At 40.1% G+C, this 26,525-nt stretch overlaps 2 protein-coding genes across 10 annotated transcripts; one reads left to right on the top strand and one right to left on the bottom strand.

The window, feature by feature from the left end:
- Window positions 1–2,936: 2,936 nt before the first annotated feature.
- npl (N-acetylneuraminate pyruvate lyase (dihydrodipicolinate synthase)) lies at window positions 2,937–13,069 on the bottom strand. 7 transcript variants are annotated; one of them, XM_040129508.1, is made up of 14 exons: window positions 12,971–12,999; window positions 12,434–12,466; window positions 12,169–12,225; window positions 11,809–11,906; window positions 11,525–11,598; window positions 9,235–9,322; window positions 9,067–9,124; window positions 6,735–6,810; window positions 4,377–4,469; window positions 4,114–4,259; window positions 3,927–3,973; window positions 3,763–3,847; window positions 3,628–3,667; window positions 2,937–3,474 (listed from the first exon to the last, which is right to left on the bottom strand). In XM_040129508.1, the coding sequence occupies exons 4-14, from the start codon at window positions 11,886–11,888 to the stop codon at window positions 3,329–3,331; spliced, it is 933 nt and encodes a 310-aa protein (XP_039985442.1). In that variant the 5' UTR covers window positions 11,889–11,906; window positions 12,169–12,225; window positions 12,434–12,466; window positions 12,971–12,999; the 3' UTR covers window positions 2,937–3,328. The 7 variants fall into 7 exon arrangements, with proteins under 7 accessions (XP_039985442.1, XP_039985446.1, XP_039985441.1 ...); XM_040129512.1 differs by lacking the exons at window positions 12,434–12,466; window positions 12,971–12,999 and adding exons at window positions 12,046–12,065; window positions 12,847–12,962; XM_040129507.1 differs by lacking the exon at window positions 12,434–12,466 and having other exon boundaries at window positions 12,971–13,069.
- edem3 (ER degradation enhancer, mannosidase alpha-like 3) lies at window positions 12,350–26,085 on the top strand. Of its 3 annotated transcripts, none has more exons than XM_040129504.1 (22): window positions 12,350–12,617; window positions 12,911–14,304; window positions 14,430–14,475; window positions 14,908–15,008; window positions 15,254–15,293; window positions 15,637–15,749; window positions 15,988–16,141; window positions 16,805–16,939; window positions 18,147–18,252; window positions 18,601–18,698; window positions 18,993–19,118; window positions 19,210–19,293; window positions 19,547–19,630; window positions 20,076–20,200; window positions 20,635–20,806; window positions 20,904–21,049; window positions 21,175–21,319; window positions 21,847–22,038; window positions 22,293–22,458; window positions 22,959–23,144; window positions 23,551–23,598; window positions 24,624–26,085. In XM_040129504.1, exons 2-22 carry the CDS (start codon window positions 14,216–14,218, stop codon window positions 25,001–25,003), a joined length of 2,736 nt encoding a protein of 911 aa, XP_039985438.1. In that variant the 5' UTR covers window positions 12,350–12,617; window positions 12,911–14,215; the 3' UTR covers window positions 25,004–26,085. The 3 variants fall into 3 exon arrangements, with proteins under 3 accessions (XP_039985438.1, XP_039985439.1, XP_039985440.1); XM_040129505.1 differs by having other exon boundaries at window positions 12,369–12,443; XM_040129506.1 differs by lacking the exons at window positions 12,350–12,617; window positions 23,551–23,598 and having other exon boundaries at window positions 12,784–14,304.
- Window positions 26,086–26,525: the final 440 nt, after the last annotated feature.

The following is a 26,525-nucleotide window of genomic DNA, read 5'->3' as shown; positions in this document are numbered from 1 at the left end:
TGCTTTTATTGTGAATATCAAGCTAAGCTGTTTCCAGGTCAGTCTGCTTGATATGAGTCATTACATAAGCCACCTTCCACCCTCTTCGCATTGCAAGAATGTTATCATTCTTGCTCCACTAATCCTTTATTATCCTTTACACCATGGAGCAACCAAAGCTCCAGATGAGTAGTTATATGTTTGAATTGTGGGCAGCAGGGGGCAGCATTGTTCACCTTGAGGAGAGGCCTCAGTGGGGCAAGAGTTCTTCACAACATGAAGAAAGTGACTTTTCGCCTGATTTTTTCAAATAGCTTGTTTCCCAGCAATGACTTGAGTTAATCACTGTTCAATCCTTTATTCTATAAGGATTTTTCAATAGAGTGTAAATAGAAATGGATTGGTGGCATTACAGAATCACCTGCATCATAAATGTGGAATGTTAGAGACAAAGCAGCACTTTTTCATCTCATGAGAAGGAAGGTCAAGTTCAGGACACCAATTAGTTTTCCCATGATACACTGATAATACTATGTTTTAAAACAACTGAATTATAAAAAAAAAAAAGTCAGATTGAGCAAGGAACTCCACACATTACCATGCAGCGTAGTTTATTTACAAGTGCACGCACCAGTGAGAATCCACTCAGTAGGGATTTGCATGAGAAGTGGAGTTTGGCAACTCTTCTCCAAACACATGCACATACGCACATTTTTAAAACTAACACACAAGCAGTCTGCACTCATAGCCAAACGGTGAGGCAGCATCATCTACAGGCTGATACTCTGGAACCACAGTGAGAGTCATTCTCCTCCAGACTATGCTTAGACGTGTTATGGGGATTGCAGAGAGAAAGAGAGGACGTTCCAGATTGTGAAACAGATCACCCGACCTTGCATGACCTCTCCGAGGGGAAGGAGATAAATGATCAGAAGTTTGTATCTGTTCAGGGTGTAATTGGACAGAAGATCAGTGTCAAGTGTCAAATATGGTTGAATCTCTGTTTGTGTTTAAACTATTGACCAAAGTATATTAGTATCACATCATCCATGTAATCTTTAATAAGCATTTATTTTGATATTTGATGTGCCATGCATGGTATGTTGATTAGTATATTGATGGAACAACTAAGAACCAGTGAGAAAATTAGGTCGCAAAGGCCATTAAATCCTTAAAATAATCCTTCTGTGATTAAATTGTTCAATAAGAACAGGACACTCAGGATAGGAGACATGGAGCAAGTGTGTCCAAAGATTATAGCTACACACATTGATGGAAGAAAAACTAAGATCCCTTTCTTAAATAAAAGTACCAATACAACAACGTAAATATACTCCATTACAAGTAAAAGTTCTGCACTCAAAGTAGAGAAGTAAGTACAAAAGTATTATCGATAAAATGTACCTAAAGTATCAAAAGTAAAAGTACTTGTTCAAGCTCAAGATGAGTTAGCAAGTGCAAAATACAATGGAAGTGAGACAGTTACACAGCTGGTGAATCCATAGATGGTGGTTATGTCTATCTCAGTGGGTACTGTACCTGTACATACACTGCCTTATTGTGGAGAGCGAAGAAGTGGCTACAAGGTACTTTTGCCAAAATTGCTATAAATGATTATAGGGTAATTTCGAACAATAGCAGTCACATTTAAGGTTTGCAAAGGACTAGCATTGAAAGAAAGGTTTTCAATTTAGCATAAAAGCGGGGGTGATTTTGGGTGCTACAGAATTTAAAGACAAACCACAATTTAATCAGTTTTTTAAAGTTAATTATTAGTTTGAGCTAACAAACCAATGATAATGTTTAATTTTAATATGCAATCTCCTGTAGTTCCACAAATGCAAACAGGTTATTACTTGCTCTCAGAATCAACCAGAACATATATGCCCTCTCTCAAAAGAAAAGGAAAAATCCAAAACAGATCAGCAATTTTATTATCCGCACACAATTAAAGAATAGTGTCAGTCTGTGTAACCTCAGGCCAAAGAGAAGAGTAATTTATTGTCTTTTAAGCAATAGGCAGAAAAAACTCACTGGCAACATTCAAAAGACACACACAGACACAGAGGAACACACAGAGACACACATACACACACACACACACACACACACACACACAAACCTGCATGTTTGTTGTGCAGGTCTTGGAGATGACCAGGCCTCGTGATTTTAAAACTTTTCAGGAACAAAGTGTAAGAATGAGACACGACTCAGTGTGAACCAATGAAAGTATCAAATCATTTATTAGTAAGAAATGGTTGATTATTTGTTAAAATACTGAGCAAAGAGTGTTCATTACACAACATATTTCCCTTTTTATGCCATTCAGAGTACACATTCAGTAACAACAAACAGAAAAGGGCTGAATCTCATTTATGAGTGTTTTATGCTCCCTTCCATCTACTTGTCTGCTTAATTATCTCATTTTGGAGTGTCAGACAATTGACTCAATAAACAGCATTTATTTTCTATTAACACTCCCTCTGTCTCCATTAACCTCCCTCTGATGGAATCAGCTCAAGGTAAAAAAAAAATAAATTCTGAACTGTTATTTGACTGGTGGCAATGATGAACAGAGGCAAAAGATTCTGCAAATCTGAACCGCAGAAACAATGCAGTAAGTTCGAGTTAAGGCTTTGAGTGCTCAAATTCCTAAAATGAGATTCAGTAATGGTCGTACACAGTACAGGATAATGACAATAATACTGCTGATTTGTGACAGTCCTCAGTTCCCTAAATGAAGCAAAAGTGCCACATTTCCCTTGGCAATGGAAGTTAGTTATTGTTCACATTTTATGAAATGATGAATGTGAGATTAAGGTATTTTTTAGCATATTAGAATTTTCCCAATCAATGTGAAGTATTAACTCTAAAAATATTTCAATAGAGTATGCCAATGAAAAATAATGTAGCATACTGAACCAAGACAATATCCTTGTAAAGCCCTATGTCACCTGAATTGGGTTTTTTTTTTTTTTTTTTTTTTTTTAAATTGCAACAGTACTGGTAATTTCCAGGACAATTAAAGATAAAAATGTTAAATTGCTGTATAATTCAAAGATGGTTTTGGATTGATTTTAGAGATATACCTAACCTTAAACTGTTTTCTGACTGCGCACCTGGAACTATTTGCACAGGGACACTTAAATGCAAATTTACCATTTAGTTGGAAAAATGAACATGTAGTTTATACCTATACTATTTAACAGTAAGGATTATTGCAAAGTGTGACTGTCTGATTCAGATTTACTTCTTTAGTAGCACAAGATACAGTAACTGGCATTAGGTGAGCTCTAAATGTCGAGGTGATTGAGGGATTTTCAGGGTTAAACAATCCAGTATGAACAAATCAGTTTTCAGGAAAAATGCTGTGATATTTCTGCGCGATGGACAGAGCGTGGACATGAGGGCATGGCATCACAGGGAGTCGAGGGGGCCCCAGACATAAGCCTGACACCTCATTCATCAGCTGCTTATTCACTCCCAGATCAAAGCCTGTCAATGACAGTAACGCAGATTCAAAGGTAGAGAAAGACTACATTATAAGCTATATTATAAGAGCATTTATATATATTCAAATAAATATATATTCAAAAAAAAAAACAAAAAAAACCAAAACAACTCATCATGACACAACCATCAACTCACCGAATTTCATGGCGTGACTGAGAAGTTCTTGTATCTTGAACTGCTCATGGAAATTAGATAAACATGTCAGTAACCAAAATTGATGCAAAATATCAGAAGAGAGGTTGGGAACAAAAGCAGGGTCATGGACAGTACCTGTATTGCTCTGGCTTTGATAATGTCGCCTTTCTCAAATGCTGATATGAGCTCGTTGACATGGCATCCCACATAGTTATATGTGCTGTGGGCAGAGATATTAATAAAAAATTTATATGTAAATAACTGTTTAAGACAGAGCATGTGCGAGATCACACACTCACCTGCCAACTGCTCCGTGGGCTCCCATAGCCAAAGCTGCTAGCAGTTGCTATGGAAAAATGAAATATAAATTGTTTTAGGCTGGTTCTTGGTTAGAGTCGCAAAACGTCATCTCGCAGTATATATACACACATAACTATAGCAGAAAACAGATGAACCATAACAGATGGAGAAGGAGAGAAGGCTGACCTCGTCCACGCCGTAGAGGACTGACCAGTGAGGCTGACTGTAGCTGACGCACTGGCCAAAGTCCATCAGGTCGCTGCCAGTGAACTTCACTCCTCTGAAGGAGGGAATGAGCTCCTCAATACCTTCCAACACATCCCTCACAGGCACTGTAAAAAAATAAAAAAAAAAAGATCATGTCACATTCAGTATGCCATCATTAAAGACATTTAGCAAGCTTTTCACCATGGTGACAGAATGCAAAATTGGTCAACAATAGCACTAACCATTAACACCGGTGACAGCTGGAATGTGATAATAATAGAAGGGCAGAGTTGGAGCAACTGAAGTCACTTCATGGAGGAACGTCCTCAACGCGTCTGAAGCAGGGTGAGAAGGAGAATTTACATTGTAGAAATAGTTTGTTTTGTTTTGGTTTTACATTCCAACTAGGTGTGACAGGTTCGAGTGCTTCCTGGACTCAAACTGAGTTTCTTTGAGGTGCTCTTCAGATGGCATGATTGGTGTGTGTGCATTTAATTTCATTTACTACTAAGTAGGATGAATGGTAGGTCTTCCCCCTTTGTCTTTTTTTATTTAACTAAGTATAAGTATACTTCCTGCTCTTTTATACATTTGTTAATTAATTTGATCATACACAACGAGTGAATGTACTTTTGTAGGTAGTTTTGGATTGATATATGTGTTTAACATGGCTCTTTACATTTTACAGTTGGTCCTTTTTAAATCCAAGAACTTTGATGTGGCCTTCTTATAGGAGATGCACACTAAAGACCAAGAGTGCAGGAGGCTGTGCAGTGGGTGGGTAGGGTATATTCGTCGTGTGGGACAACTAACAGTAGGGGAGTGGCAGTCTTAGTGAACAAGCACCATTTAAATACATTAAGGAATTTGCTGACACTTCAGGGAGGTTTATTTCAGTTCTTGCTGAAATTCAGGGGCAAACAGTGATTCCTGCCTGTGTGTATGCGCCTGTGTTAATGACCGAAACTTCTTTCCCAGTGTAGAGAATAAACTACATGAATTTGGTATCTTTTTCACTATTATGGGTGGGGAGTTCAACCGAGTAATGGACCCCAAAGTGAACTGTAAACCCCCACATCTATGAACTCTTAAGTCTGTTAATGTCTTGAAAGAATTGCGTGAGAGCCTGGGAAATACTGACATCTGGCAACTACTTAACCTGACTGCGAATGATAACGCATGTTACTGACACCCACATAATTTTTATCCAGAATTGATTATTTCTTCATATCTCACAGCATTGTTTCATCTACTGTGTCATGTACTATAGGAAGCCTCTTAATATCTGCCTACATTGACTTTCATCCACACTGGATGAAATCATTGAGGTTATTCAAAAGCTACTGAATGGCAAGGCTCCAGTCTTGGACGGCTTCACAGACGAATTTTTAAAACATATGTGAATGAGCTCTCACAAATACTCAGTGAAGCTCTTGTAACACTGATAGTAAAGAAGGACAAAGAGGCTACAGACTGCAAAAGCTAAAGGTCTATATTGACAATTGGGCAGGACCGGAAGATTGTGGCAAAAATTTTGGGAAATAGATTAGACAAAATTGTTACTCATTTTATACACCTGGACCAGGTGGGGTTAATCTGTGGGGTTCGATAGGGTGGAATGGCCTCTTGTTCAGCTCCCCTGAAGCCTTTGCCTTTGGGGAGGGAGTCATCTCCTGGGTTAGGTTGCTGTATTCAAACCCATGGATGGTGGTCTTGACAAATGACATGATATCAGCTCAATCTGATTTGCAAAGAGATACAAGACAGGGATGCCCTCTGTCACCCCTCCTCTTCGCGGTCCCTCTGGAAGCCCTGGCGCAAGCTATTCACCAGAATCCCTTATTCCCTGACGGGCAATGGACGAAACCTCCTTGTTAGGGAATCGGTGGATCTCCCTCCATCCTGCTTCTGGCTCGCTTAATTTAGTATAGTAGCAGCCAAAGACAAAGAGTTGACATATATAATGGTAAACTGGCTAGACCTGTACCACACCAAATGGGGGAAATGTATGTATCTTATTGCAGGGCCATTATGGTCTTGAAGACTCGCCGCATATCAGGTTAAGGCAGTTTGCTTCCTCTGAACAATCAACCCCGGCCTGTCAAGAGTGAAAAGTTTTGTTACCACCACGCAAGTATTTCAAACCTACCAAGCTTGACTGATCTTGGAGTAGTGGCGTAGGCTTTCAACCCCTGTATGTTGGTGGTTGATGTTGACGTTTAGGTCTATAAACAGTATACAACTAAACACTTCAGTGCAACTTATATACTGTATATTTTTATCTTACTTTAATTTTTTTTCTTTTGTTTTTCTGTCATATTTATCCTTTTTCTCTCACTTTTGGTGAATATCTTTTTCTGGGTTTATGTAGTGTTTTTCTGTCACTTATTGTGTAGTGATGCTATGGAAACATATGGAAAGTAACAATAATCAAAAAGAAAGGGTGCCTTGACGTTTTTCTTTTTCTTTTTTAAGTTTGAGAAGTATACTGCTGACGTGTGAATGGGAATGAGAAATTGGATGTTTGTTAGCACGTTTTCTACGTGCATGACTTTTCACTTGAAAACATGAACATTTTTCCATTTGCCAACATCCTTTACCTGCATCTCTGGGCTTGAAAAAAGACGGGGCAATGACTGCTATCCCATCAGCCCCAATCTGTGCTGCATGCCGAGCCTGGAGGGAAGATGAACATAGTGTGGAAGAACAATGACATTAAATGCTATAGCAGATATTTTAAACAAGGTAGTTTATACAGTAAACTATCACTGTAGTGTTTTGATCTATAGCAGAGCTCCGTTTGTTAAAAAAAAGGACCTACACAAAACACTTCCTTCATTTGAAGGAAAAGTTCAAAATTTTGCAAAATACTTTTATTGTCTTGCTGGCAGAGAGCTACACGAGAAGTTTGACACCACTCTCAAAACTGTTAGCAGACAGTTAGCTTAGCGTATCATAAAGACTGAAAGCAGTGGGAAACAGCTAGCCTGGCTCTGTCCAAAGGCTAGTCAAATTGAGCTGATATTGCCCACCAGCACCTCTTAGGTTCACTAAACAACACTTTATCTTTGATATATTTTTTGTTCAATCTGTTCAAAAACTGAAAAGTAAAAATGAACACAAATTTACAGAATTAACAGAATTACATGTATAGAATAAACTCTTTATAGAATTAAGTGACATTAAGTGATGAAAAAAAAATAATTTTAAGAAATTAAATTTTTTTTTTTTATTATCTTTATTTTAATTTCAGTGCATATAAAAAGCACTTATGGTGACTATCATTCAATGCAGATACTATAGACCGAAAAGATATGAGTTACGATTGAAAATAACTTTGGAGAAAAAAAGGAAAACAATGTTTGAGTCTGGAGGATTAACATTTACAGCTTTTGAAAGACTGGTCCTAGATTCCCTCCATCCATTGTTCACGCCTTCATTGGACCTGCTCCACCGTGTCTACACCCACCTGGACAGGCCAAGGGGCCCGGCCAGAGTCATGTTCTTTGATTTCTCCAGAGCCTTTAATCCTATTCAGCTTGCCCTGTTGGGGAAGAAGATGACTGCCATGCAGGTTGATGCTCCTCTGGTGCCATGGATCATGGACTACATTACTGGACGTCCTCAGCATGTGCGCCTTCAGAACTGTGTGTCAGACACAGTGGTGAGCACTATTGGAGCTCCAAAGGGGACTGCCCTCTCCCTTTTTCTCCCTTTTTTACCCCGTATACCTTGCACTTCAGGTAGGACACAGAGACCTGCCATCTACAGAAGTTCTCTGATGGCTCTGCAGCTGTGGGATGCACTGGGTGGAGGATGTGTCAGACTACCAGAGGGTGGTGGACAGTTTTGTGGACTGGAATGAGCTGTACCACTGGCAGCTCACCGTCAGCAAAACAAAGGAGCTAGTGGTGGACTTCAGGAGATCCAGGACTCCTGCTACTCCCCTTTCCATTAGGGGAGAGGTGGTGGAGATGGTAAAGGAGTAAAAATACCTGAGTGTCTTTTTGGACAGCATACTGGACTGGACCAGGAACTCTGTGGCTCTCTGCATTAAGGGCCAGAGTCGGCTCTTTTTCCTGCAGAGGTTCTGGTCCTTAAATGTCTGTGGCACCATGCTGCGGATGCCTTATTACTCTGTGGTGGCCAGTGCCATTTTCTACGCTGTGGTCTGAGGGTGGCCGATACCAACAGACTCAACAAACTGATTCAGAAAATTGGCTCGGTCAGGGGGGTGGAGCTGAATCCTCTGCATGTAGTTGCAGAATGGAGAATGTTGTCAAAACTCCTGTCCATCATGGACAACGTCTCCCACCCCCTACACAGTGCTCTGGTTTGCCAGAGGAGCACATTCATGACTAAGTGCTCCACTGAACGCCAAAGGATGTCTTTCCTTCCTGTGGCCATCCAGTCATACAATTCCTCCCGTTTATGCACATCTCCATCAACACTGCTGTTTAAACTACTGTTGACCCTTACACTTTTCATTCCCTTTACCGTTACACATCAAAATTGATTTACTGTTAATCTACTTTGCACGTTCCCATTCTTGCACTCTGCTGTGATTCTAGCTTGCACATTACTTTTTGCACATTTGCATTTGTACATTTTTCTGTTCACTAACTGTGTATTTTTTATCTTTATGATTTTATAGTAGTTTTTACAGTAGTTTTTATTTACTTCCTCTTTCATAACTGAGTGTTGAGCAATTGTAACAAAGTAATTTCCTGCGGGGATCATTAAAATGATTCTGATTCCGATTCTGGTTCAGAAGCTAAGCATGACAACTAGTCTGACTGGGACCAGGCTAGTCTAGGACAGACTTACATCAGCCTGATTAGCTTTATGAAACACTTCCCCTGGTCCTCTTGTGAGTCATATGTTTTGTTTAATGTTCATGTCATCACAGACAACATAAAGGCAACAACTCACCAGTTCTTGGCAATCTTTCAGACTCATGCAGCCGACATGCACAATCACCTGATCCATTCTGTAGAGACATGCACACAAATGCAAAAGAAATTTAACCAACTTTTTTTTGTCCTGCATTAGACTCGCCATAATAACAAATCTCCAGACGGAGGCTGTGTGATGACTTACTTTCCCTTGGCTTTCTGACACCATTCCTCTGCCAGGATTTTCCTCTCTGTGACACTGAGAGACATGCTCTCTCCGGTGGTGCCATTCACTGTAAACACGTAAAGTCTCGTCTTGTTTATATAGCATTTTCAACATCACGAAAGCATATCTTAAATGAAAGTAAGGAAAACAAGCTGAAATGAATCTAGGCCTAATGAATCGGTACTCACAAAACGAACCGACACATTACAACGGAGTATGTCGTACAAAACCCACAAATAAAAAGGGAAACAATGCAAAGCAAAAGACAGCTAATTGCAAGATATATAGAAGTAAAGGGATTACCTAACCTACATAGCTAAGCTTAGCCTACCTGGCACCACCAGACCTTCAGGGAAGGAGAGGAAAAACCAAAAAATGTAACAAACCTTTGGTGGGGCCCATTCATAGAGGCATCCACCACCAGGATGGCTGAGTTTGCAATTTTTTGCCAGGACAAAATAATGTCAAGGGTAATGAGCAGTGATGCAGACAATGAGAGTGAGATAAGAAAAGAACATAAAACATGATGAGGCACAAAGCTCAAACATGCTCTGCTGGGTAAGGTCATACAGACAGATCTTAGAGAGGCTAGTAAGGAAATGAAGCGTTAACAGAAGGAGAAAGTTAGCACAAACTAGAGTGGTTCATTGAGTTTGAGCAAAGTGTGAAATGAACAGTAATCTGAGTCACATTTGACACAAGAAACACTGATTACCCTTGATCAATGCAGAGAAAAGGAGAGACTCTCTCTGTGTTTCCATTTCAAGGACAGTTGTTAATGTGAAACAGACAGATAGCAACCAGATTTTGAGACAAAACAATCAGATAAAGCTGTGTTACTTTAAGAGCAACACATTAACTATGAGAACGAATCACAAGTGTTAAGCTCAACATGCCCTACCATAGTTTTTTGTTCCCCCTTTCCAGGAAAATTATTTGAAGCAAACGTTAATACAGTGTGAAGCAGTATTTTTCATTAACAGCCAACACTGAGTTTGTGGAGCTATGTAGCAGTATTCGTACAAGTGGGTCCTGGGTTTGTTTGTATTGTATGGGTACACAACATACTTAACTACCACTGCTTATTAAAGAAACAGCAATTTTTTTTTCCATTCACATTTAATGTTTTTCATTAGTTTTCCAAGATCTTTGTGGGGGTGTCTCACTACCACCAACAAGTTACCTCAATTTTATTGACAGAAAATCTGCAACTATTTTGATAATCAATTGTTTTGATTGCCTTTAAACCTGTTGGACTGTTGATCGGACAAAAGAAATCACCTTTGGATCTGGCAAAATGTAATTTGGCATAATTTTCCCTATTTTCTGACATTTTATAGAGAAAATAACTAATAGAGTAAATAATTGGCAGATTAATTGATAATGAATATAATCATCAGTTGAAGCCCTAGTTTTGAGTACACTTTATTTTGTTGCTTTTCAGCGTGAACACACTAAAGACTCAAAACCTGCTTAGAATTAATATGTATTTATGGATTTGGAACAGTGATGGATGTAAACAATGCTCAATCTGAAATATACTTAATTAAAAAAAAAGTTGTATGAAAATGTCTAATGATACAGGTAATGCATTTAACATGTTTGTCGGTCCTCAAGGATACACACAATGCGTTTTAGTAAGAAACACTTAATGTAAACATAACTTTGTTTGTTTACCAGAAAATCCAAATGGCACCTTTATGTGAGATTATGGGGCAATACTGTAACTGGGATTATCATTTTTATTTTAAAAATTGTAGAAAATTAAATGTGAATTTATCTTTTAATGTTGGAGATATTGCAATTAAAAGGACACTAAAGCTGATGACAAAATCATTATGGGAATTATACTCTATGAAAACGAGTCATACAGCATGAAGCAATATTGTTCAGTTCTTCAGTATAATGAAGTAAATGATGAGTGTGCAATAACTGATGGGATTATTTCATGTGTATTGAAGGATTTTTAATCAGAAAAAAAATAGCTGTATAATTTCAATGTTAAATGCAGAGATAACGGTAGAGTATGTGTAATCCAAAAGTACAAAAATAACTAACTAACTAAGGTTTAAAGTTTGTGTTTCCAACCCAAACTGACAACATTTCAAAGAAATCTGACCTAAAACAGCAACTTTTGATTATTATTATTTTTTTTAAACCAGAGGTAAGGGTTAACAGAGGAGCACCACACCAAACCAATAAGTCAGTGATTCAGGTGGGAACACAGAAAATGACAACTATCAAAGGAAGAATCCACTTGTAAACTTACCAAATATGCTATTTACACCTTGCTTCTCTGTCAAGTAGTCAATATAAGGTCCAATCTCTGATTGGTTGATTTCACTGTTTTGGGAAAACGTAAAAAATGTGGTACAGATCTACCGCAGTGTACATTGGCCACAGTATTGAGATATGTCTACACTCATTCCTCACTTTTAAACTTTTTCACAGGGGAACTGAATGTGTACACTCACACTCCAAACACATCATTCAGTGCTGGATTTATGGAAAAAACAGGCAGACAATGGGAAGTGGTGTATAAAGGCTGCTTACCCTTGGGTGGTGAATGGAGTAAATGTAGCCGCAACAAGTCCTTTCAGCTTTTTATCGGCAGCAGGAGCCATATCTGACATGACAACCTGATATACACACTTATATGCCGGACAAGTTAGTCAGAAACAAAGAAAGAAAGGAAGAACAAGTTACGAAAGAAACAGTGACAGACAGAGAAAGCTAGCCTGGTGTAACTTTTGAAGTCACACTATCCCGTTATTAAAAAGTAAAACTTACATAAATGTTCTAAGATGCACCTAAAGAATAAACGGTATGTAAGCAATGACTCATTTATGGAAAGAAAATTCAAATATACCATCGAAAAAATTTAAATGAATCCAAATGTAAGCGCCAACCTACCTGTAAGACTGCTTCTACTTCTGCTTGTACTTCTGTGTGTTGTGAACATCAATTTTACTGCAAGGTAGGCAAAGGAAGTAGGTTACTGACTTTAACTTGTTTTCCAGGACACTAGTCAGAGAGTTGTTGGCATGCCGGTCATGTGAAACCATCTAAGCGTCAAGTGACACCGCAAAGCTCCATGGGAAATGGATGAAAAACACGAAAAGAGACCGAGATGAACACGCATTTCCGCTAGTTATGAATTAGAAAGTTTCTAGCTCACCTTTAAACACGTAAGACTGTGCTTCCAATAGCACTGAAACGTAATAAGAGGTTTTAATGCGGTTATTCTTTCATTTACAAAACATTAACGCTGCATTCAATTGGTCAGGATATTTTAATTTTGTAGGCCGGCAAACTCGTACAAACAAAGTGGTACACTAAGAAAATGGAAATCTCGTGTAACGGTATATATTGCGGCCACGATAACTCCCAAATGGCTGATCTAAGCCTTTTTAAGCAAATCATATAAGCTACGTGAAACAAGCTACTAATGGTAAAAGCGCTGCATTTATGGATAGCGGGAATTCACGTAAATAATTACCATGACCTTAGAGTTGTTTTATTACTTGAAAAACAATATTTACTTCAACTTATTATTATTATTATTAAAGATTAAATTTCGTTATCTCTTACAAACATAATCACTTGGGTTTGCTAGAGGCGCTGAAACTTTTTTCCCCCAATTTTTCATGAGCAGCACGGAAAGGCAACACATGAGAGAAAATGCTGCCTGAGAAGCTGAACTCAGGGCACTAACCGCTCTGCGTTCCAGGAAGCGGATATTGTTGACGTTTTCATCTCAACGGCATCCGGTTTTTAAGGCGGACTGGCTTGGTGAAACAGCAGTTTACGGCGTAATTATCCACTATATACCCCGGAGGACATAAAACATTGCCCGACCGGATCTGTTGCTCAACAATGGAGGCGGTTTTCGTCGATTTGTCTTGCGTTCTCGGCCTGTCCGTGGACACCAGCTCGGCTAGTTAGCGCAGCTGGCTAACTGGCTGATTAAACCCTGTCAAGTGCTCGGCTGCTTGTCTGACTAGGTGACGGAGGAAAATTGTCAAGAGGAGGAAATAATTAACCTTTTATCTAGCTTTATAAAGCTTTACCGTAGACACATCAGACTGAGAGGAGTAGCTGGTATGAACGGGAGCGTTCAAGGGCTGTTGGCTTGACTTTTGGTTTAGTTGGCTGTAGATTGTGTGGAGTAAGTAGACGATTCGAGGAGTGGGGTTATAAACGGAATAATAAATGATAAGACAGGGACTGTTAACACGGCGTTGCTTGCTTTGGTTTACAGTTTGTGTTGACGATGACAGTGTGTTTTGATAACCGCAAAGGCTCGAGGTTTCCCTGATTACTCTTCCGCGAACACTACATCTGGAAAATAAGGGTCTTGTAATTTTCATATGAAAATCACTGGATTCATTTGACTGAACGGGTTTGCTTTAGGGCAGAGGTACATGTAACGTTAGTCTTTTGCAAGTCAACGTGTCACACGTCTTGTGTACACTGGATCCGGATGACAGCTCGGAAAAGTAAACGTGTGACAGACCAACCTGCTCGCAGGACTTGAAGCAACTTTACACTACAGCTCATGTCTGAGGCATCTCTATCAGATACACTCAGATATCAGGTTACTTAAAATAACATTCCTACAAATATATTTAGTTGCAGTTTTGACTGTAAGTATACATGTTGCTGCACACATTGTACACAGTCACTCTTTGACTCATAGTTTTGTTTTAGGTGTTTGCTGAGAAAGACAGATGGAGTGTAAGTGGGCAAGTGTGAGTGACAAACTACGATTGTTTCGTGAGACTATCTGTACCCACTGATGATGAGATATAATATTAATGGGATGGTGTAGGTTTATGTTTCCTTGGTGTTTTTGTTATTTGACGATGTTTGGTTAAGGCAGTGTCAATGACTAGATATTTACTCAGTCACTGACTAGCCAAGCTGTAGTTGTATAATACGATCTTGCCCAGCTGCCACAATGCCGCCTGTACTGTTCTTACTGATTCTGTCTGGAGCACTATGCAGTCTCGGACAGGCCATGTCACGGGAGGAGAAGCACAGGTTGAGGTGAGTTGAGAAAAACACCCAGCACTCTTGGAACATAATGTGAGTAATAAAAAACAAAACATTTACTCTCCTGAAAAGATGTTTCACATGCTGACTGATGTCTGTCTTCGGTCTCCTCACCAAAGGAACCAAGTGGTTGAGATGTTTGACCATGCATATCAGAATTACATGGTAAGTTCTTTAAAGAAACAGGAATTTAATAAGTTGCTCTTTGTGCTGTACCTGTTTCAGGACAACCTTACAGTTATTAGGTGACCAAGGCTATTTTTTAAAAGACCTTTTTGCATCCCTAGCCATACTATTAGTGTAAAGCAGGGAATGTCTGATTTAAAAATAAGATGTCATATTATTACTTGTAATGGGTTAGTACTGAACAATAAATACACATGACTGATGTTTTGGTGCATGTTTTTTTTATGTCAGTCTCTAACTATTTCATCTGGCTTTGAAACTTCTATATGTTTGTATAACTCATATCATGTATATTTTAAGATGACTGAGGTCTAATCAGACTGAGCTGGCCACCTAAGGAGGAAAAAAAAAAAAAAACAGAACCGAAGGTCAAAGCATGGTGTTAAAAGTGAGTTTGTGTGTGTTTCCCAGGACCATGCATACCCAGCAGATGAGCTGATGCCTCTAACATGCAGAGGAAGAGTACGTGGACTTGAACCCAGTCGAGGTGACATAGACGATGCTCTGGGAAAGTGAGTACCTTACTGCCTTTGCTCTTTGAGATCTGATGTATTATGGGGGAAGTGATGATGTAGGTTAAAGCCACACACATTACCATGCCTGGTCTAGCTCTTTTCTTACCCATGTCAGAGGTGGAAGGTGGAGGCAAATTGTACTTATACTTGCTGAATAACCATCAATGTGTTGAATATTCTTACACATTTTTCTGAAGGGGCACCGACACCCTTGGTAAACAGTAATTGTCCCTCTCTGCTAGGTTCTCTCTGACCCTCATAGATACTCTGGATACTCTGGTGGTAAGTATCAGTTTTGTGTATTTGTGACACTTGGTTGTAATAGAAAGAACACAGGGGAGGTGATGACAAAATAGCAGGAAAGAAGAATTCACATTATACAAAAAATTGATCCTATATTTTTTTTCAATAATAATGAAATTTTGTCTTTGTGAGTCTTTAATACTGTAGAATGTAGAGAGAAGTGTCAGTGTTACTAGTTAAAAATTAACAAGGGCTGTAATTAAAAATTTATGGGAGCAATTTTTTTGAGCAGTGTCCAATGTATTTTATTCCACTTTTAAACTGTGTAATGGTCTATAATTGAGCCACATTTTTATAATCCTGTACTATTTCTCATTACCAGCTTTTGAATAAGACCACAGAGTTTGAGGCTGCGGTGAGAAGAGTCTTGTCAGATGTGAGGCTGGATAATGACATTGTAGTGTCGGTCTTTGAAACCAACATTCGAGTCCTTGGGTAAGGTTAGACTGGACTGTCAACAAACAATGACTGTTAAGAAATGTATCGCTCATATACTGTCACATATTTTAAAGTAAAACTTTATTTTTCTGACAAGCACTAAACAACAGCTGGAGTTCCAAATGGGCAAAAGACAAGAAATCAGTGGACTGTATTGTACTTTGTTCTTAATATTTGATTGTTGTGTGCGTGTACGTGTGTGTACGTGCGTGTACTCGTGCGGGTGTGTATTCAGGGGTCTGTTAGGAGGGCACTCCATGGCTGTGATGCTGAAGGAGGGAGGTCAGAACATGCTGTGGTATCAGGATGAGCTACTGCATATGGCCAAAGACCTTGGTCTCCGACTGCTGCCGGCCTTCAACACCAGCAGTGGCTTGCCTTACCCCCGGGTGAGAGAGAGACACAGACAAAAAACACATACTGTAATTTCGCTCCTTAAATCCAGAAACAAACCAAAAATACACTACACGCTGTTTGATGTGGGATCTTTAACAAGAATTTTATACATACTGGGCTTGTATCTTATTGGTGGTAGTAACAGAATATTCTGTTTTCATGATTTTCATTTCAAAGATATTATGGCTTGGGATAAGTAAATGGCTCTTCATGTTGTATGCTAATAAATGTAGTTTAGTTTATAAAATTGCATGAAAAAACTATTGTTCTGATTGATTTGTGATGCGTTTTATGGACTCAGTTCAAGTCTGTATGTTGAAAAAAGTAGAAATCTCTTTACCTCTTTACAAAATTCAGTTCTATCTAAGTCTTCATTTAACATATCTGATCATATATGCATTATAAAAAGAAATATTATAGTTCATGCTCACACTTCCAGGCTTGCAATTCGACAAATTGACATCTACTTTTGCTTGCAGCATTCTTTCAGATCATAGCTACATATTTCCATTTTCTGCCCGACTGCTCTGCTAGGCTGTCACAGCTTTAGAGGCAGACGTTTTAGTGGCATGAATAGTTTTCATGCACAATCTCTTGCACACCAAATGTGTTTCTAAAAACAGATTTTTTTTTTGAATGATTTTTCTGCTTCACAGGTGAACTTGAAACATGGTGTCAGGGGTCCTGAGACGAGAACAGGCACAGAAACAGACACTTGTACTGCGTGTGCAGGAACCATCATCCTGGAGTTTGCTGCCTTAAGTCGCTTCACTGGGGATCCTGTGTTTGAGGTGTTACATTTTCATCGGATAATCAAATCCTTCCATGCCCACATTAACATTTTTTTTCTTTTCTTTAATACCTCAAATGCTTTGACCACACTGATAGGAGAAACCCATTGTCAACAGTCAGAATGTCTGTTTACCACATTAATCAACAATGGAAACAGATTTATACTCATGCTCATAAAAGTGTATTTGATACTGAAGCAATATGTTTTAGTCAACATGTCTTAAACAGTGAAATATTTATTGGGGATTGCATCCTCTTTTGACTAAAACAAGTTCACATTTTTGACCTTGACACAGAAAGACTAATTCCTTTTTGGTCTGGTCTCCTGGAATATTTCTTGTGCTGACACTTAAACATATTCAACTATCACCACTGTCGAAGAGCTTTAAATTGTTAGAAAGCCATCAGCTCTTTGAACAGACATATATCAGCTTCTTTATCTGTAATCTAGGTTAAACTTTGTCATTTTATTATGCCTCAGCACCGGCGCCAGCCGTGGCTGGAGGCATAAAGTTTTCAGGTTGTTTGTCTATCCGTCCCTCTGTCCGTCCGTCCGTCCGTCTGTACCATTCTTGTGAACGTGATATCCCAGGAACACCGTAAGGGAATTTCTTCAAATTTGTGAAGAACACTCACTTGGATTCAAGGATGAACTGATTAGATTTTGGTGATCAAAGGTCAAGGTCACTGTGACCTCTCAAAATACATTTTCGGCCATAACTCAAAAATTCATATGCTAATTCTGACAAAATTTCACACAAATGTCTAATAGGATAAAACGATGAAGTCAGACGTTATATCCGAAAGGTTAAAGGTCAACTTCACTGTGACATCATAATGTTCTGTAAAAAAACAATTTTCTGGCCATTATTCAATGCCATAACTCAAGAACAGAAAGGGAAATTGTGACCGTATTTCCTGCAACTTGCCTTGTTGTCAGAGACATACGACCGCAGGGCACTAAATCTTGTTGTACATTTTTTTTATTCAAGCAACGTAATGAAAACTTCAGATATTTGTGAAAAAGTTTACTATTTTTACATTCTGTTACCATATTTGAGCCTGGGACTGGTTCATTTCCTGGCAGCAGTAAACTGCTGAACAAGCACAGAGTCAATCACTATAATCATTCTAACAGTGGACAGCTACTGCAGATCGATTTTGACTTTTTTAATCAATAATACACCCTTCCTCTCACACACACAGGCCCATGCCCGGAGAGCCTTGGACTTTCTGTGGGAAAAAAGACAGAGGAACAGCAATCTGGTGGGAACCACCATCAACATTCACTCTGGAGAGTGGGTCCGAAGAGGTGAGAGAAGGGGGGCAGAGAGGGTCTGAGGGAGATGAAATAGGGAAGTGGGATGACATGACTGAGTGACAGGTTGGGGGAGGGAGTTAAAGAAGAACAGGTCAGATGAAGGGTCAGGACAGGGAGGAAAGAAACAGGAGTGAAGAAATGGGGGAGAAGGCTTTGGCAGTTATGGACTGATGAGGAGACAAGGACTTGGGGAAGTGAATATTAAGTATACAGCTATAAATATTTCTGTCTCTGTGAGAGGATTTGGCCGTACAGGGAGTGAAAGGGTAAAAACAGAACATTTGTTTGTTATCTGATTTCTCTTGTCTTATAAAATGATGTATGATTGTGTGTCTACAGACAGTGGAGTCGGCGCGGGAATTGACTCATACTATGAATACCTACTAAAGGCCTACATTCTCTTGGGAGATGACCTGTTTCTGCAACGGTTCAATATTGTGAGGACACACACACACACACACACACACACACACACACACACACACACACACACTTACCAGAGTAATTTGAAGTCTCTCTGTCTCTATAATAGCAGTTTTTCACAGGGGCAAATCCGAAATAAAGCAGCATTCTACTTTTCCATTTGTGCATTTCAGGATTCTGTGTAGTCCTTCAGTGCACAAGTTAGCATTAAAATCTTGCTTTTTAAAAACATTTTACTCAATGAACACCTTTTTACTCTACCTGGTTTAAACCCTCATCAGTCCTTTTATTGCTTACGTCCCATTTAGCACTATGCATCTATAATGAAGTACATCAGCCAGCCTCCTTTGCTGCTGGATGTCCACATTCACAAACCTCTGCTTCCCGCTCGCACCTGGATGGACTCTCTGCTGGCCTTCTTCCCTGGACTGCAGGTCAGATTGGATGATGTGAAGTGAACCTTTTACTGTCCCTTTTAGTGTCTTATAGCATTTCAGTAATGTTGACATATTGTGCATGTCCCAGGTGTTGAAAGGTGATATCCGTCCTGCTATCGAGACTCACGAGATGTTGTACCAAGTTACCAAGAAACACAACTTCCTTCCAGAGGTAATCTGTCTCTCTGTGTATGTAACGTAAAAAAACTAAATCTCATGTTCTATCTGCTAAACAATAAATGACTTGGTGTCATTCAAATAGATTTGAATAATCCATATGGCTTATGTTGGCGACAAAACCTGATTTGAAATGAACCACCCTGCATTTCATGCAGCAAGGCTGCATTTTAGCTTGGTCTGTCTTTTCTAATTACAACGCTCTGGATGGTGGTCTGACCCCCATGTCCTTCTCTGTCTGTCCCCAGGCCTTCACTACTGATTTCAGGGTACACTGGGCCCAACATCCCCTAAGGCCTGAGTTTGCAGAGAGCACCTATTTCCTTTACAAGGTACATTATCAAGAAAGCGTGACATAATGCAGGCGTTTTCTTTTTATTGCCACAGTCCCGAGGTAAACATCTATTATCATGCACCACTTTATGCGAAATGGCGTAAACTTGTTGTTTGATCTCAAGTTTCAGACATTTGACTAAAATCTCAAGGTGCATCAGGACTTACTCACAATGTTTCAGAAACACTATCTCAATTTCTGCCACTAATAAGCAGCCTCCCGCATACAAACCCCTAATTAGGGTTCATAATTATCATATAATAATCCTCTGCCTTTGGCATTTTGGTGTCTTATAAAAGTTTTGAAAAGAATATGATAAAACATTGATATAATTTCTCTTAGGAATGGAAGTTACATCTCTGTGTCTGACCAGATTTCACTGGAGCCTTAGTTGATGTACTGTCGTCTTTTATGACCACACTACTGTCCTCTCATTCCCCAAGGCCACAGGAGACTCCTACTACCTGGAGGCAGGTCGCACCATCCTGGACAACCTCAATCGCTTTGCTCGTGTTCCCTGTGGCTTTGCTGCAATGAAGGACGTGCGAACTGGGAGCCATGAGGACCGGTGAGAATATGAAGACTCAGAATATTTGTACGATTATTTGCAGGAGGGTAGACTACTAAACTACTACTGTAGACACCATTCAGACATGCGTTATATTCTGTACCAAAAGGTATATACATACCATGAGATAATGCTATGTAAGGCATGAAATACAGCAAACTGCAAGGAAGGAAAACATATATAGTGGGATACACAAAAAACTGCAGCCTATAAAACATTAGTGTGCAGTATATCTTCCAACATGCACGCTGGTATATCTACAATAAGCAAATTTTGTGAAAAAATATCGGTCTGCTGATAAGACAAGCTCTACTGTGTAATGCCCATATTGATAATTGATAAATATAGACAATATACAGACATTTTAACTGTGTCCCCCTTTGTTAGCCCAGTGCCTCATATCTTATACCCCTCCCCTTGGACTCTTTGGACAGAATGGACTCGTTCTTCCTTGCTGAGATGTTCAAATACCTGTTCCTGCTGTTTGCTGAAGCGGAGGACCTGCCATTTGACGTGGAGGACTATGTCTTCACAACTGAGGCACACCTGCTTCCTCTGTCCCTCTCCGCAGCCCCTCACTCTTCATCTGTTCCCTCAAATAGAACGGTAATGGACATGATACCATTATAATTAAAATCTGGGATACTGATGAAAGCACTACAGTATACAGTATAACGAAACCTGTCTTACGCTCACACTTCAGTCAGAGGAAGACCTGGACGACTCTAACTTTGATTGGACCTGCCCTAACACTCGCCTAATGTTTCCTGACCCCGCCTTCCCCCGTAACCTAAGAGAACCAATCCGTAGTGCTGTGGACAAGAGCTGCCCCCGTCCTGCTCCTTACCGGTATATATAAATACAGGTTTTACCAGGTTATATGCCTGCACTTATTATCTTTTGTTTCACTAACTACTGTATCCCTTCCATCTTTTTTAACTTCTTGCTCTTCTTCCTCGTCACCCTCATTCCAGGGAGCCCGGAATGGGTCGTCCTCCCTTGAGGGCTCAGGACTTCATGGCAAACAACCCTGAACATCTGGAGCTGCTGAGGAGGATGGGAGTCAGTCTCATCCACCTGAAAGATGGCAGAGTGCAACTGGTCCAACATGCTACACAGGTACAACAATTTCGCATCAAGGATAAACAGTCACGTGTTTTAGTAAGTGGCTGGTTGTCATTAAAAGACACAAAATCCACAAAAGAATTAATTTTCTTAACAAGAGCGGTACTTTCAAGCTTCACGGGTGGGAATAGGTAACTCATGATATAATGTAGATATTCATGACATAAACATAATGATATCTGTAGAACTAATGAAGAAAAACCACCTTTTTAGAATGTGAGGATACAGTTATTTTTCAAAAAGCAGGAACCAGTCACATTTAATCACTGCATTATGAAGTGTGCATAAAAGTGCTTGATGTCAACACATCATACAACAGTCTGTGCATCTGTACTATCATTTAAATGTAAAACAGCATGAAAACATACTGATACTGCTGCCATTGTATTAAGAGACCGTGTAAATTCGGCAGACATGTTCTTTCTCCCAACCTCCCAAAACAATGGTATTCTTTCCATCCGGACTTTTCAAGAGTCTCTCTCCGTTCCTCTCCTTTCCCACGCTGTCACACCCACACCTAGGCGGTGAGTGCAGTAGCAGCCGAGGACGGCGTGCGTTTCATGCAGGAGATGATGGAGCTGTCCAGCCAGCAGCAGAAAGAGCAGCTGCCTCCCAGAGCCATTCAGATCGTCTCACATCCGTTCTTTGGCAGGGTTGTACTGACCGCCGGCCCGGCGCAGTTTGGCACAGACCTGTCCAAAAGTTCCACAGGGGTAAGTGGGTTTTGTAGCTTTGCCAAGCTGCCAGGTTTCAAATGGGCACTTAACTGCCCTCCTGTTTGTTTTTCCTAAGAGAGCCACTCACTATTCCCCTGTATTTTTGAGAGGGCACTTCTTTTGCAGAATATTTTCCCAATTCAAACAGAAGGAAAGATGAGTTCTCAGGTTCAGCACCAGAGAAGAACATCTGGGATTAGACTGCAGTTCTGCTCACCACATAATATTAAAATGCTCCAATTTGTGTGCAGGTACGAGGCTTTGTGACTGTGGCTGAACCCTACAGTGGCTGCACTGAGCTCACCAATGCTGAGTACGTCCAGGGCCACATCGCTCTTCTCCAGAGGGGTCAGTGCATGTTTGCAGAAAAGGCCCGACACATCCAGAGGGCTGGCGCCATCGGAGGCATAGTCATTGGTGAGTGCAAGCAGCTAACGACACAAGATGGAAGATGACTACCCAGTGACTAGATTAGCGCTCAAAAACTTGATTATTTTGCAGACATACTGTCGAATAGGGTTCTTCACATCACATCATGACTCAATACTAAAGCAGAACTTCTTTAAGATTAATAATAATCGTATAATTATCTTTATATATATGGTACTTTTCTCATTAAAGTTACAGATTCACTTAGAATAGATTATAGAATAGACAATATATCACCAATTAATCTCAGTTATTTTTAAAATTATTTTTAATATTGAAAAATGCCCATCACCTTTTCCCAGAGCTCTTGGTTATGTCTTGATAAGATATTTAATCCACAATGATACAAACCACCATGAAAAACAGGAAATTCTTTCATTTGAGAGGCTGGAATCAGCAATTGTCCATATCGTTGTCTGTTAATTGTCGATTCATTGGCTAATTATATCTCTCACTCTCCTTCTTTCGCTCCCTTTCTCTTTCTCCAGACGACAACGAGGGCAGCAGCAGTGACACAGCTCCCCTGTTTCAGATGGCTGGGGATGGCCGCAACACAGATGACATCACCTTGCCTCTCCTCTTCCTGTTCCACAAGGAGGGCAACATCCTGTTGGAGGCACTGAAGGAGTACAGGGAGGTGGAGGTGCTGCTGAGCGACAAAGCCAGAGACAGAGGTGTGACATGACTCCCTCATATGCCTCCCTAATGGTTGGAGTTCTTCTCCTTGTTCCACTTATCTCTCTTGATAAGATTGATCACATCAGTGTACTTGCATCTCTCTACTGACTGAACCCCATTATGGGCTCTGCTTCCTGAAATAAAGATGAGGTGCAGGGATTCAGGCGTTAATTGAAGTCTCAGAGATCACGACTCATTCCAAAGCCACCCACCAGCTGTGGTTATAATGATGCATGGTGGAGATTTACATCCTCATCAATATTGCATCTTCATTATTTTCCTCCTCTTCCCCATTTGCCAAATCCCTCTGTTCCCTGTGGTGGATTGTAACAGTGCCTTTCGTCTCCTCTCTTTCTTGGCTTCTCTTCTTTTTTCATAACCCTCTCCCCTTTGGATGAGCAGCAGCCATATTCAAAGGCAAACCTCTTCCTGGCAGCCTGATTGAGGGCAGTAAGTATTCTCCTCTTTTCTTCCTTTCTTTGTCTGTTACCCACATTTTGCACATTTTCCTTTCCTTTGACTTTACCTCTGTTTGCCCTCCTTACATTAATGCTCATAAATCTCCATTACTCTCTTTCTCACGCTGCCCTTTAACCACGGGATTCTATTTGTGTTTGATGCAAAAGCTTAGTGCAGTCTCAGTATTGTAATTTTTTGTTTTCCCCCCTCAGAGTTTAGGACTTTAGCTCTTTGTCTTTTTTTCTCACAGTAGCAAACCAGTGGTTACACATGGCAAAGCTGGACGGTGTAGCAGTGTTTCACCAGACTTGTGGATTTCCACCATTTCCAACAGTTACTATTATCATTATAAGTAACGTGGCTGTAGCTGCAGGATCAGCACACTCGGAGCTGTAAGGGATCTGAGCACTTTTCAGCAGAACAGATGCTTACTGAAAAAGACCTGACATGACCACAAACCCACAAAGGCACCATGACACCATAATGAACAGATAGCGTGTGCCTGTCTGTACCTGATTTATGCGAGCTTTGAAGTTACAGTCATTGCCTGTTATCACTGCAGCAGACCTGGGTGTATTCCTTGGAATGTATAATAAAATGCACAAACTCATTCCTTAACACATTTACATTCTGCAGACAAGGAAACGGCTACAATTTTAGAAACTATAACAGATCAAATAAGACTTTTCTTCCAGCCAGTTCCTTGCAAAATTCACAGTACAACTTTTTTACGAGATTTCTTTTCTCAGTTGACTCTCAGTTTGATTGTGCAGCTATGTGAGAAAGGCTTTATCCTGTGGGAGACATGACTCACCATCTGCATCGTGATGTTATGGTTGACAGTCTCTCGATGAAAACTGTTCTATTTTTGACTGATAATGGCTACCAGGAGGAATGTTGTATAGATTACTGACTGAAGAGGAGGAAAAGAGCTTTGTGTGTGTGTGTATATGTGTTTGTCCTGCACATCTTTTTGTATAGAGCTGTTCCGTCTCACGCCCCTGCTTCTTTTTCAGGTGTGGACGTGCAAGAAGCAGAGGACGACTGCTTAACTGAGGCAACAACTCCCACCCCATTTGAACCTACCAGCCAAACACAAATGAGCACGGTGGAGCTAGACGAATCGGTTTCAGAGGAGGTTTCTCCATCACAGGAGGAAGTCAGTCCTGTAGATGAAGAAAATAGTAGTGCAGAGGAAGTTAATCCACTGGAAGAGGAAGCTATTCCTACAGAGGCAGAGGCCGATTTGGCTCAGCCTAAAGAGAAGAGAGACGCTGACAGGAGGGAGGAGTCTGAGGGCGACACAGACTCAAGCAGCCAGTCAGTGGATGAACTGCTGGCTGATTGGCGGGAAGACTTGGAGGCTTTCCAGCAGATGGAGAAGGATGAGCTCTGATGGTTGTCGGGCGTGTCGCACCCTGTGACTGTGATTTGATCCCCCCATGGGGAGAGCCCCAGAGGGAGCGCATCCTCTCACCAGCCTCAATCTTATGAACTCAAAGGAAGCTCCCTGTGGATGGTACCAAGTGCCAAGGCAGCAACATGTTGTATCTCTGGACCATACGGAAGTCGTTTTTAGCCTGGTAGATGATTGATGAGCGACCAGGGTTCTTACCTCACTTTTCTCACGCAGAGTCTGCCAATGTCATAACAAAACCCAATGAATGACATGGACCAGACTGTATGTAACGCTGTCTCACTTTCCAGTCCAAATTACTTACACATACATGTTGTTGTTCTCTATGCATTTCTGACTCATTTTTGCTTGAATGAATGCTGGTCCAACAGCTGTGTTCTGACTAATTTATCCATCGACCAATTTTATTTGAACGTGATGATTACTGGTGTTGATACATTTACTGTTTTCGTGGTCTTGGACCTAATCACATGTACAGCATTGATGTGAGTTAAAGGCATAATACAAGTGGGGATAAGTTACATCAAACAAGCTGCAGGATCTTTTTACGGCTTTATGGTAGACAAACTCAACACCAAATGAATCTCTCTGGAGGTATATGAAGTCATCTGTCAGTGTAAATATGTTTTTGTCTATATATATTTACTGAGACATTTTATGGCACTGTTCGCTCAGGTTCTGGTTTTCCTCACGACCAACAACCTCTGGACCACATTGGGTGGAGCAGACACACCCTCAGAGGCGCAGTGGTTTGGATTACACACCCGCAGACCGCCACAGGAGGGCGCTATATGATGTCTGTCATACTGTAGCTGCTGACTGGAGGGAGCAGAAGTAAACCAATAAATGAACGTGATGAAATTAAATAAAAATTAAGAGGGGAAATGGGGAAGACTGGCTTGATTCTTTGAGTTCATGCTATTTGAAAACGGGGGCTTTGGTTTAAATGCTGCAATAAGAGAAATGCAGAATCATAAAATTATCGTAATGGGGTGAAGACGTTTGAATCCAAGAATTTTCCCTTTTGACTGCAAACCTTAAGTCTTGTACCACTTTGCAATGATGTAAAATATGCTTTTATAGAATATTTAGCACATGTCATGTCCGTGGATTTAAAGAGGAAATGGTATAAACGTTCCCTTTTACAAGAAACTGGAAATAATGAGTGAAAGGTGAAGATTTCATTTTCAACCAAGTTCTTTTCCAATAGACATGTTTCTATAAACAGTAGGCGGACACCCACAAAAAATCAGTTTAGTCAATTGACTTAGATCTGTAATTGGAAAATTCTCAGCCTGCACCATAGCATTACTGTCAAAGTGATTAAAAGCTGTGGGGAAAGAAGTACTCATATCTTTTAATTAAGTAAAAATAGCAACGTTCAGTTGCAATTAAATTCCTGCATTCATTTTTTTTTAACTGAATTAAGGGTATAAAAGTATCACCAGAAAAGCGTACCTAAAGCATCAAACGTAAAATTACTTGTTGGGCCTTTCAGGTC

The sequence above is a fragment of the Xiphias gladius genome, chromosome 6 (assembly GCF_016859285.1).
Source record: "Xiphias gladius isolate SHS-SW01 ecotype Sanya breed wild chromosome 6, ASM1685928v1, whole genome shotgun sequence".
Classification (NCBI taxonomy): Eukaryota; Metazoa; Chordata; class Actinopteri; order Istiophoriformes; family Xiphiidae; genus Xiphias; species Xiphias gladius.
Note: the sequence above shows the minus strand (reverse complement) of the source record. Positions and strands in the feature narration are given on the sequence as shown.

What these genes read in the sequence shown, in the direction of transcription:
- npl (XM_040129507.1), bottom strand. Translation starts at nt 11,888, where the DNA reads ATGTCAGATATGGCTCCTGCTGCCGATAAAAAGCTGAAAGGACTTGTT. An exon ending in AGCTGTCACCGGTGTTAATG is followed by an intron (nt 4,260 to 4,376) that starts GTTAGTGCTATT and finishes ATTTTTTTACAG; the next exon opens with TGCCTGTGAGGGATGTGTTG. An exon ending in GCCCACGGAGCAGTTGGCAG is followed by an intron (nt 3,848 to 3,926) that starts GTGAGTGTGTGA and finishes CTCTGCCCACAG; the next exon opens with CACATATAACTATGTGGGAT.
- edem3 (XM_040129504.1), top strand. Translation starts at nt 14,216, where the DNA reads ATGCCGCCTGTACTGTTCTTACTGATTCTGTCTGGAGCACTATGCAGT. An exon ending in CTGGGGATCCTGTGTTTGAG is followed by an intron (nt 16,940 to 18,146) that starts GTGTTACATTTT and finishes TCACACACACAG; the next exon opens with GCCCATGCCCGGAGAGCCTT. An exon ending in TGGCAGCCTGATTGAGGGCA is followed by an intron (nt 23,599 to 24,623) that starts GTAAGTATTCTC and finishes CTTCTTTTTCAG; the next exon opens with GTGTGGACGTGCAAGAAGCA.